This window comes from Pseudophryne corroboree, chromosome 5 (genome assembly GCF_028390025.1).
Source record: "Pseudophryne corroboree isolate aPseCor3 chromosome 5, aPseCor3.hap2, whole genome shotgun sequence".
NCBI lineage: Eukaryota > Metazoa > Chordata > Amphibia > Anura > Myobatrachidae > Pseudophryne > Pseudophryne corroboree.
This window is the reverse complement of record NC_086448.1, coordinates 210898691-210909983: the sequence shown is the minus strand read 5'-3', so window position 1 is coordinate 210909983 and position 11293 is coordinate 210898691. Positions and strand designations below refer to the sequence as shown.

At 40.9% G+C, this 11293-nt stretch overlaps 1 protein-coding gene across 4 annotated transcripts in view; it reads right to left on the bottom strand.

Moving 5' to 3' along the window:
* Positions 1-285: 285 nt before the first annotated feature.
* Positions 286-11293, bottom strand: part of ZEB1 (zinc finger E-box binding homeobox 1) — a 244780-nt gene continuing 233772 nt past the window's right edge. For all 4 annotated transcript variants that reach the window (XM_063922067.1, XM_063922066.1, XM_063922069.1 and 1 more), the window contains exons 8-9: positions 6240-6420; positions 286-2764 (exon numbers count right to left, since the gene is read on the bottom strand). In XM_063922067.1, coding sequence (XP_063778137.1) covers positions 2232-2764; positions 6240-6420 — 714 coding nt within the window. In that variant the 3' untranslated portion in view covers positions 286-2231. The remainder of the gene's footprint in view (positions 2765-6239; positions 6421-11293) is intronic.

The window sequence follows — 11293 nt, the reverse complement described above, 5'->3', positions numbered from 1 at the left end:
TATATTTTTGTATACTAATGATTACTCTTAAAACTCATAACTATTACCGTTACATTTTCATCACTAGAACCTTCCATAAAAAAAAAACACTGACTTTATGGCAATTCTCCAGCTGACAGAGGTAATTTCCAGGTAATGATAATGACAGATTGACTAATGTCTGTTCTCAATCATTCCACTGCTTTCATTTAATAAAGGTAGATTTATTTGTTTGCAGCTATAAAATGTCTAGTTTCTAGGAGAATAGTATATCCAATGTAACGAAATAAGAAAGAGACACATAAATACTTGTTGATGTATTTTATTGTGAGAGAGGGAGCTTGGTAAAAAACTAGAAAATGACTATGATATAACAATGAACATAAAAATGTATGTTTTGTTTGTTTTTTTCCCAGCCAAAAAAAAAAAAAAAAAACATACAAAAACAAAAAACAAATAAACAATAAAACAAAACACATGAATACAGGATCTAATTGGCACAAAAATTTTAAACTTTGTTCCCACTTCCCAACACTGTTTTGTAAAGTTGTCTAATTTGGCTTGCTAAGGACAGTAATTGTGGTGGTTAGAGATTATCTGAAATAAACTGCTTGGCATCCAGCCACAAATCTCACAGTGAATTTCAAAACTTTGTTTTACATATCAAAATCCAGATAATGGTACAAGAGTTTGATTGTAAGTGTAAGTCTAATACATTCCTGTCTCAAGTTACGTATTCTACAGTCCAAGGCAAGTATAAATGTTAACATAACACTGTTAAAATCAAATCTCAATGCAAAAGAACCATTTGTATCTCTACTTTAAATCTTATCAACTTTCCAAAATTTCATACTAAAATATATTATTGTATTAATACAAACTACAGTTTTATACACTAGACTGTGTAATAAATAAAGAAATATAAAAATAAGACACATAAATATAAAAGTTTTCTAAAACTAAAAGGTACAGGTCAGTAAGAAGGGTATTAATACTGCCAGGTTTTGAAGACATACAGTACAAAAAAAACATTGCACAGACCTAAACTAAAAGAACTTAAAATAATACTGATAGGTAATTTTAGCTAACACCATTAATAAACAAGGTCTATAATAGTTAGCATTTTGGAGCAAATATTGGCAATTTGTTTTTCCCACGGGAAAGGCCGTGTTAATACAAAATAAAGAGAGATAAAATAAAGACTTAAATGTACTTTTAACAGGGAGAAGAAAAGCTGTCAAAATAGAAAGAAAACACATTAAAAGAATAAAGAATGTAATTAGAATTTTAGAAAGGTTGGCTTTAACTAGGCAGAAGAGGGAAAAATACCAATACTACAAATGCTAGTGATTACAGACCACCATTAAATAAAGGCAAGTTTCTGCCCTTAAAATACTGAAAATGGCACTTACAGCACAGAAGGTCTTGCATAAGGCCAAGAGGAGATACATAGCTTTAAATCCTTCATATATGTACTATATTTCAAGCAAATACAACACTGATTTTTGCAGTTTTTTCCCCAGAATAAACTGTTAGTCCCTGCAAATAGGAGCTTTAATGAAAACTTAATTACAATTTAACCTCATATATAAGAACACCACTGACTCCCACACTGCTGTCTTCGTAAGGCTAAAAATATGCTGTAAATTATATTTCTGCAAACTATATTATCTATAAAACTCTACCTTGTCTTGGACATACCAAGGTAGCAGTAATATTTAAAATATGACTTATCTGTAAAGGAATTCTGTAGTGCAGTTATACTCACATTTTTTTTCCCATAAAATAAAATACTGAAGTAGATTTAGTAGATGTCCGTAACGATAATAATAATAATAAAAAATAAAACCCAAAAAATAAAAGACAAACATTTCTCCCAAATGTACAAACTAATCGACACAATAAAGAAACGTAATACTAATAAAATAAGTTTCCAGATGCGTAAATGAGCTGGATGGGTAGGTTCATTAAAACCTGATTAATTTTGACTTCTGAGTCATTTGTTTTTTTACTATATATATCTTTGACGTTGCAAGTAACAAACTCGTTTTCCTAAATTTTAAAATTGCTGTGAAAAATTTCTACGTTTGAGATTCAGGCACACCTGGATTTTTTTTTTTTTTTAAACACAGTAGTGAATAGAAATCACAGTATACACACAACTGTGTTTCAGAGAAAAGCATGTGTAATATAGAATAACTTTCATTATAACGTCAAAAGATTTTTCCATTTTGGGGGAAAAAAGAGACCAGCTAAGGGAGGGCAGTGTCATTTTCAGACACGTGATTTTCTGTGACTTCTGGCTCCAAATTCTGATTTTTATCTACACATTCTTCATCCTTCAGAGTACCTTCCAATGTTCCTGCTTCAACCCCTAATTCTGTTTCCTCCAGATCATGCATTATAACACATTCTTTTTCGTCCTGTCCATCATCAGTGTCTTTTTCGTCATCCTCCTCTTTCTCACTGTCATCTTCCCGTGTTAGGCTCTCGTGTTCGTCAGAGTCTATCTGAGAGGGAGAAGCTTGGGAATCCACATGCTCATTACTGAGGGTCTCTTGCAGATTTTCTTCCTGCTCCATGCCATCACGTTCCTCTGCCTCCTTCTTACAGTATGAGTAACGGTGATTCATGTGCTGTGAGTAGGATCCGGAGTGTGAGAATCTCTTGCCACATTTATCACATTGGTAGGGCTTTTCTCCCGAATGGAGGCGCATGTGTTCAATTAAATGGTGTTTGTGTTTGAATGCCTTTGTACAGATTCCACACTCATGCGGCCTCTTGCCTGCAAAAATAAAGTTCAAGAGTAAGTTCATTACAAAGGAATTTTGCCATGGTAACCGCAGAAGAGACCCTACAGTAATGATGCTTAAATTAAGACCTCCGACATTATATTAAACTATAACTCCCAGCCTATTAGTGGCCCTTTTAAGGATATCTGCATGAAATCGCTGGTTTAAAATTAAAAACATATTGCTGCTAGCATTTGTCAGCCAAGTTCTTACGAATGGAAAATTAAGAGCAACTTCTGCAATGAAGGAAACCCATGCAGGTCAGAGCTTGCTATGGAGTGTCATAGCAACCCTTCAGATTGCAGTAACAGTATGTTTCATGCAATTTCAAAAAGATGGACTGTTGTTTCAAATATCAATGGTCATTCTAGAAAGTTGTATCAACCTTTCTTAAGGACATAATCTAAAGTTGCACATATACAAAGAGGTTCGGTTGAAAAGAAAAGCTGTTTGTGCACAAACTGGCCACCAGTAACAATTCACAATTTTTGACCTACCGACAGGGGTGGATTGGCCATTGGACTCACCAGGAAGATTCCTGGTAGACCGACATGTCTGTGGGGCCTGTTTTGTGTGTTGTCATGTGGCCCCAACCCACACATGAAAGGCAGCCCATCGCACTCAGTACACTGCATTGTCCCCATTCATTCTGTTATTCTGTCTCTGAAGTAAAGCAACTCTGCCATCCAGTGATGCTGCCATGGCTACACGGTATGCCTCTTGTACTGCCCATGTCGGGCCACGTCTACAACATTTTACAGGGCCACTCTTAGTTCCCAAACCACCCCTGGTCTCAGACACAACTGCAGCAAAAGACGCAAGTAAGACCGCAACTGCATACAATCAGGCCCTATGCAGAGCGATCTCTCCCCCTCAACAGACCCCACCCCTTCATCAGACCGCACCCCCATTGGGGCTGTTTCAATAAATTTCCCAGGCTGATTTTTCATCTCAATCCGCCCCTGCCTACCGATGACCTACAGTCACGTTAAACAGCCCTTCTAGTCATGCCATGGACACGGAGCAATGAGCGTCTTTATGTGCGACTTTTTCCGTTAAAATGTGTCTTATTCGCACAAGCAGCTAATGTTGATTAAAATGATATGTGGCAAGCCTATATTCTGTGTGCGACCATGGCTGTATTTGCATACCGAATGCTATGTTACAGTGAATATAGGCATGCCTCATATCATAATAATCAACTCACTCTCGCCAGTCATCTCACATGGCGTATTGATGCTAACATTTTACCCAGTCACTCATCCTTTGGATACAGTATAGTAGTTGGCAACTGTGACTCTGCCTAGTTTAAAATGACATCCCAATGAAGCAATAATACTTATGTATTTATACTAACATTTTAACCTTTGACAACACATTGTTTTATAAAGGCATTAATATTTATTGATGATTATCTATAAGACAGAAGATGGATTCCATTTTAACCTGTGTATTAAGATATATATTAAAGAGAATATTGATTAGCCTGTCACAAACGTGCTCATTACTATTTGTCAATGAACTTTACTCAATTTCTATATGAAACTGTAAATGAGCATCCTAAGTGGAGTGTATATATTTATAGAAATGAATATTCTTTAATACAGACAGTGCTCTTATTATTGCACTTATCATTCACTGTATTTCCCTAGCCTACTCCACCACATTACCACTGCACATTACAGATACAATATTAGTAGCATCAGCTCATTTTCAAACATTTCAGGACTCGATAACTTCCCAGATACATAACAAGTATTGCCCACACATTACACATGAGTCGACAGTGCTCAACCCAGAGAGTGAGCATATTTGGTGAGGTACAATTGGAAGCACAAATCCTCATAATGCCTTGCACCACTCCTCTGTGAATACATCACAGTAAAATGTCCCACGTCTAGATTGTGTACAAGTGCTGCATGAAAATGTCCCAGGGACCACTGTATCAGATATCACCATCTCTGGCCCCTTGCCAGAAATGAGTTTGCACTCATCATCAACTCTTCACTGCAATGACACAATGCTGTTACCAGTTCCAACATGGGGAAAGGGATGAATTACTATGTGGGTAGGGTCTATATATTAAATACAATCCCCACCTGCAGAGAATTTTGTTCTTCAGGTAAGATTATTTATTTCCATATCCCTGGCATGCAACACTATATTGCTCAGATGTATGCACTATACAGCCCGTGAGCTGTATCTTAGGGCCTGATTCAGATTTGTGCGCACATGCCTACGCAGCTGCGATTTTTCAGCATACGGACTTGATAATCACTGCAAGTGAAGCAGCCACCCAGTAAAAACAGAGGCGCCCACTGGAGCCATCACAAAGTCCTCAGCAACTGTGCACGCATATGCAGCATCATCGCTGAAGCAACGGACATCGACTCCCCTGGGCATGGCAATACCAACGCTGCCGCCATGTTTCTCTACATACATGATTGCAGCTGAAGGCAGAAACATGCCCCGAAAATGGCCGTGCACGCCTTGCTAACAGGATTTTCCTTCAATTGCTGTGCCCTTTGTACCCATCTGGCACTTTATGAAATGACTGAACAGTACCCCCTCCCCTCCAAGTAGCCAGGCCACCATAGCCTTTATATTGGACCTTCCCATAATGATGTTTCCCCAAATCCTTAACAGGCAGGAATAAATTGTCACTTTACAATTTCATTCCTGCAAGATCATTGGATTAGCTTTTATGTGTTTCCATAGATCAGGTGAGTACCACAATGCGCAGTTTAGTCAGAAAAATGAAATTGTATTTTTTATTATTGTAGTTAGAAATCTGAGAGAGAGAGTGTGAAAGATGAACAGTGTGGCTGGAATACGTTACTACTGTATACACATTACATGAAAACCAATATTTTCCTTACCAGGTGTGACTATAATAATTGGTTTTCAGTAGAGGTAGAGGGCACAGGCGGCTGACACCAGCTACGGTCGTACAATGAATAGATTGAGAAAACAAACTGAACGACATATTTAGGTGTAGATTTACTAAAGCTTATAAAACAGGCAATGTTTCCCAATTAGACCAATTAGATTCTGTATGTCATTTTCTAGAATGCAATCGAGACATGATAGCTAGAATCTGATTGGTTGCTATAGGAGACACCTATTTTTCAGCTTTAGTAAATCTACCCCCTTTAGAGAAGCTGGATTCATTTATTTAAGAAAATAAACGATTATAACTTATAAGTTATCTTTTCAAAATGAATCCCACCCCTCTCTTAGTACCACATCGCACATATTAATCAGGTCTCGGCTGTGTTCTGTCTCCACCACTTATTGGTGTAACATGAATGGACATACATGATAGCAGCTGCTGGTAAAAACAAAACAGAAAACAGTATTACACAGTAGTAAAGGCTCTAGTAATCAATCTATAGGAACATGATGATGATGATGCAGAGTTTAGAATGGTTTATGTGGATCTGAGACTTTGGGGCATTTGGTACACACCTGTGTGTTCATACTTGTGCCTCAGCAGGGAGCTGCTCTTCTGAAATATTTTATCACAGAGGTCACAGGCGTACAGCCCGTTCTCTGTCTTCTTCAGTTTCTTTTTAGGTGGAGTGGAATCAGAATCATTTTGATCTTCTACATTTGACACCCCCTCCGAACTTGTATCCTGTCTCTCATCCTGAAATAAAAGATGGAGAAAAGTATAAATATAATTTTGTCATGAATAAACAGCATGAACCACACAGCAAATGGCTAACATTATCATTCAGATTAATAAATGCTGCAATTGAATACTTGTTACATCCCCAGTAGGAATGGTTTAACATAATTGTAATTGCCTACAAATGCCCTCTCCCATATGACGTGTGCATGGGCGGTGAGAAAGACATCTCAGTGACAGCATAGGAAGAGGCTCCGTTTCTACGACCGCCGAGGATGTGGACAAATCAAAATGCCCTTAACAAGACATATGTCACTAAATGCTTGTTTCACATGTGGGTGAATAACTGGGTGCATTAGGGCGCATATTTCTTACTCATTAAGCATCGCTCTAATCTGCACAGCTCCTTGTATTAGAAAAAGCAAAACTTTGTAACTTTGCCAATGCTACCACCTTGGCCTGCAAACCAAACACTTCCCACTAAACACTGTCTCTGCAAATAGATATGTCTGAGCATTCCTTCATTTCTGTGAAATGGACAACACTGAGCTCGGAGGGATGTAACAAGGTCTTGCACCTCTCTCCAGATTTCTGCCTCTGTATAATCATATCACTGGAATTGTACAAATAAAAGTGGTCCTGAGCTTTAAAACGCATAATAGGATAAATGGGTTCTTATGAAATTGTGAAATATACACAGTTAGAGGAACCAATATTTCTGGATATGTATTAGTAATTAGTGACACTACTGAGGCAGGTTGTAACTTTGTAAATTGACAATGCTACCTACAGCACCCCTGGAAGAGTAGGCCATACCTCCCAACATGACCTTCTCTAGGAAGGACACAATGCTCTGGTCCAGGACTTACCTCTTAATTTATGATTGCCATCACCTGTGCTGAAGCAGAGCATTTTGTCCCTCCTGGAGGGTCATGTTGGGAGGTATGGAGTAGGCGGAACTCCTGCATCCCACCCCCTTACTAATGAAGTGGGCAGGATGGGAGATAAAACTGGGAAATTCAGGTCCATGCGGAGGGGGTGTCATTTAGCTCCGCCCCTCCACATTAACCCACAAATTGCAGCATTTTGCCATGTTGGGGGCAGGGCCTAATGGTCTGGAAAGGCCCCACCCCAAATCTGTCAGCTTCATCTCCCCTCCCAGCTTCTCATGAAGAGGAGAAAAACAAAGTTGACAAGTACCTAATTTTATAAAGTATACACTATTAGGAAGGCAAATAAATATTTAAAAAGACAGAAATGTTAATGTTTCACTCTCTCTCTCTCTCTCTCTCTCTCTCTATATATATATATATATATACACATACACACAACACTTTGCAGTAAATGAGCCAACAGCAGGGTTGAACCAATGTATCAATGTTTATCAAATATTTTCATCAGGGTGGGGCTGCTGGCTCTGGGAAGTAAATAGAGGGGGTAATTCCAAGTTGATCGCAGCAGGATTTTTGATAGCAATTGGGCAAAACCATGTGCACTGCAGGGGAGGCAGATATAACATGTGCTAAAAGAGTTAGATTTGGGTGGGTTATTTTGTTTCTGTGCAGGGTAAATACTGGCTGCTTTATTTTTACAATGCAAATTAGATTGCAGATTGAACACACCCCACCCAAATCTAACTCTCTCTGCACATGTTATATCTGCCTCCCCTGCAGTGCACATGGTTTTGCCCAATTGCTAACAAAAATCCTGCTGCGATCAACTTGGAATTACCCCCTCTATTTACTTCCCAGAGCCAGCAGCCCCACCCTGATGAAAATATTTGATAAACATTGATACATTGGTTCAACCCTGCTGTTGGCTCATTTACTGCAAAGATTGCTGCCTGAAATGTAAGAGCTTATTACGCCATGGATACTGTATACATATGTCGGCAACATTCCTGGCACAGGGCTAGGCGCTTTATTAGATATTGCCTGTGCTAATAATAGCTAGGTAGATGAAGAGCAGCTCAGTGCAATCACTTAATGACAGGTGGAAGTGATGGCAGGTGATTTGCACTGTTTGTATCACTCAGGATGCCAGACCGGAGGAAAGCAAGAAACATTAAAGGATTATGAACTATGTTTGGAAGCTAAAACCCTGATGTAGGAAGGAGAGTCAATCCTCTCAGCTGTGACATGTCAATAGGTACAGATTTATCCTAGAGATCAAACAGAATTAGCTGGACTCCTTCCTTTTCTGATACTACTAGTTTATGTCAGTAAGATACCATTTTTTATCGTATTGCCTGAGAGCTCATACAGAGAGGTGCTGAGAAACATCTCTAGTTGAAAACAGCCAAAATGTAGTACACTGCCTGGCCTTTAATAATGTCAGATACTTGTGGAAATCTGTTTGCAGCAAAGCATCAGGGTTGGGTGTGCGAGCGGTGCCGTCACACTGGGCGAAAGGCCCCCGGGGCAGCATTGCCGCTGCCCTGCGGCACCAGCATATGGCCTGCAGATAGCCTGGAGCAGCACCTTGCAGCCAGTAGCGCTACTACTGAGCTTCCTAGAGCATCCAAGGGACTCTCCAGACAGGAACCCTGCAGCCTGGAGCGCTACTACTGAGCTTCCTAGAGCATCCAAGGGACTCTCCAGACAGGAACCCTGCAGCCTGGAGCGCTACTACTGAGCTTCCTAGAGCATCCAAGGGACTCTCCAGACAGGAACCCTGCAGCCTGGAGCGCTACTACTGAGCTTCCTAGAGCATCCAAGGGACTCTCCAGACAGGAACCCTGCAGCCTGGAGCGCTACTACTGAGCTTCCTAGAGCATCCAAGGGACTCTCCAGACAGGAACCCTGCAGCCTGGAGCGCTACTACTGAGCCTCCTAGAGCATCCAAGGGACTCTCCAGACAGGAACCCTGCAGCCTGGAGCGCTACTACTGAGCCTCCTAGAGCATCCAAGGGACTCTCCAGACAGGAACCCTGCAGCCTGGAGCGCTACTACTGAGCCTCCTTGAACATCCTAAGTACTCTCCAGGCAGGCACCATGCAGCCAGTAGCGCTACTACTGAGCTTCCTATGGCATCCATGGGACTCTCCAGGCAGGCAGCCTGTGGAGCTGCCTGTAACATCCTTAACTTCCCAGAGCGGGTGGCCCTAACCTCTAGGTGTGAATGGCACCATGGGTTTGTGGTGTGGGGCAGGTACAGGGTGCATTGCTGCCCTGTTACAGTGCTATATAATATACTACATAATTCTTCATTACTGATTCAGTAGAACTTCATGTTATTTCAGAGAATTCCATCACTGCATGCTATGTTAAAAGTTGATGTGAAGTGATGCGGTTGCTTTACAAAAATTGAAAATAAATTGCTGCAGGCACTTCAATCTTCAGAACTACACCCCCCATTTCTCCCCTCCCCACCTATGGACATTATGTGTAAGGGGTACAACTGTGGGAATTCTGTGTATAAGGGGCACTACTGCAGACATTGTGTATATGAGGTACTACTGTGTAGTGTAACTTGAATAAGAGGCACTACTGTGTGGCGTAATGTGAATAAGGGGCTCTACTGTGTAGCATAATGTGTATAAGGGGTACTACTGTGTAGCATAATGTGAATAAGGGGTACGACTGTGGCATAACATGAATACGGGGCACTACTGTTTCGCATAACGTGAATAAGAGGCACTACTGTGTAGCATAACATGTATAAGGAGTGCTAACTGTGTAGCGTAACATGAATAAGGGGTACTGCTGGGTAGCATAACGTGAATAAGGGGCACTACTATGTGTTGTAATATGAATCAACGGCACGGCCGACGACTATCGCCTCTGGTCACTGCTTCCCATGCTCGAGTTCAAGATTTTGCCCGTGTGGCACCCCTTCAGTAGAACGTGCTCCCCCGCTCCACTGGACTCTCCCCGACCTTGCAAAGCTTCAAATGGCACTGAAAACCCACCTATTCATCAAAGCGCACCCTTCCGATGCATAACCTAGTCCTGAGGCTGCTCTTCCACCCCTCTGCCTCATGCTTGAACATCTCTGCTTTGCTTACTTACTGCCATTGGGCTACCTCCCGCTTGCTTGCACCTCATGTCATCTGTCTGTCGCCCCTTCCCACTAGATTGTTAGCTCTTCAGAGCAGGGCCCTCTTACCTCTTGTTGTCAAAGCCCTCTTCTCGACACATTTCACTCACAGCTCTCTCCTACTCAGTGACCATCCTTACCCGCTTTTTCTTCTGCTGGTAAAGGCCCATCTCTATCTATGGCTGCCAGCCCCAAGTAGTACGATGATTTCTCCCTCGCTTCTTACATCCTAGCTGTATTATGTTTTGAGAATTGTGGTGCTCTTTGTTACCTGTACTCTATTTTTGTTATTTATTTACTATAATGCTGTTTTGTCTCCCTGTACTGTCCTTTGTACGGTGCTGTGAAACACTTGTGGTGCCTTATAAATAAAATGTAATAATAATAACAATACATGCAGTGTAATGTGCAGAAGATTGTGCTACTGTGAGGTGTAAGGGAATTGCGGGTACTATTGTGTGCCCATTTCCTTTCCTTGTGAGACAACACCCCTTATTTGCAACGTGCGCCGAAGGCAGGTGCTATCACTTTACTAAGTATGGGAGGGCGCCCTGAACACCTTTAGTATCTGCCTGGTCTGACGCATAGCTTAGTGCCTATGCTAGTAAGATTGTTATTGTGTGAAAGTTATGGCAATATATACTGTATGATGTTGCATATGAAAGACAGGTCAAAGGCTGAAGGTGAACTCCGAACCTCATCAGGGGGCTCTGTCAGAATAAAAGTCTTTAAGGACTATACCACCCAGGAGGAATCGTATATGCTCCTGCTATGTATCAGTATTTTAGGGATCTATAATGAAATTGTACATCACAAAGGAGGACCTGATGACTGCACCATGGTTGGGAGTCAT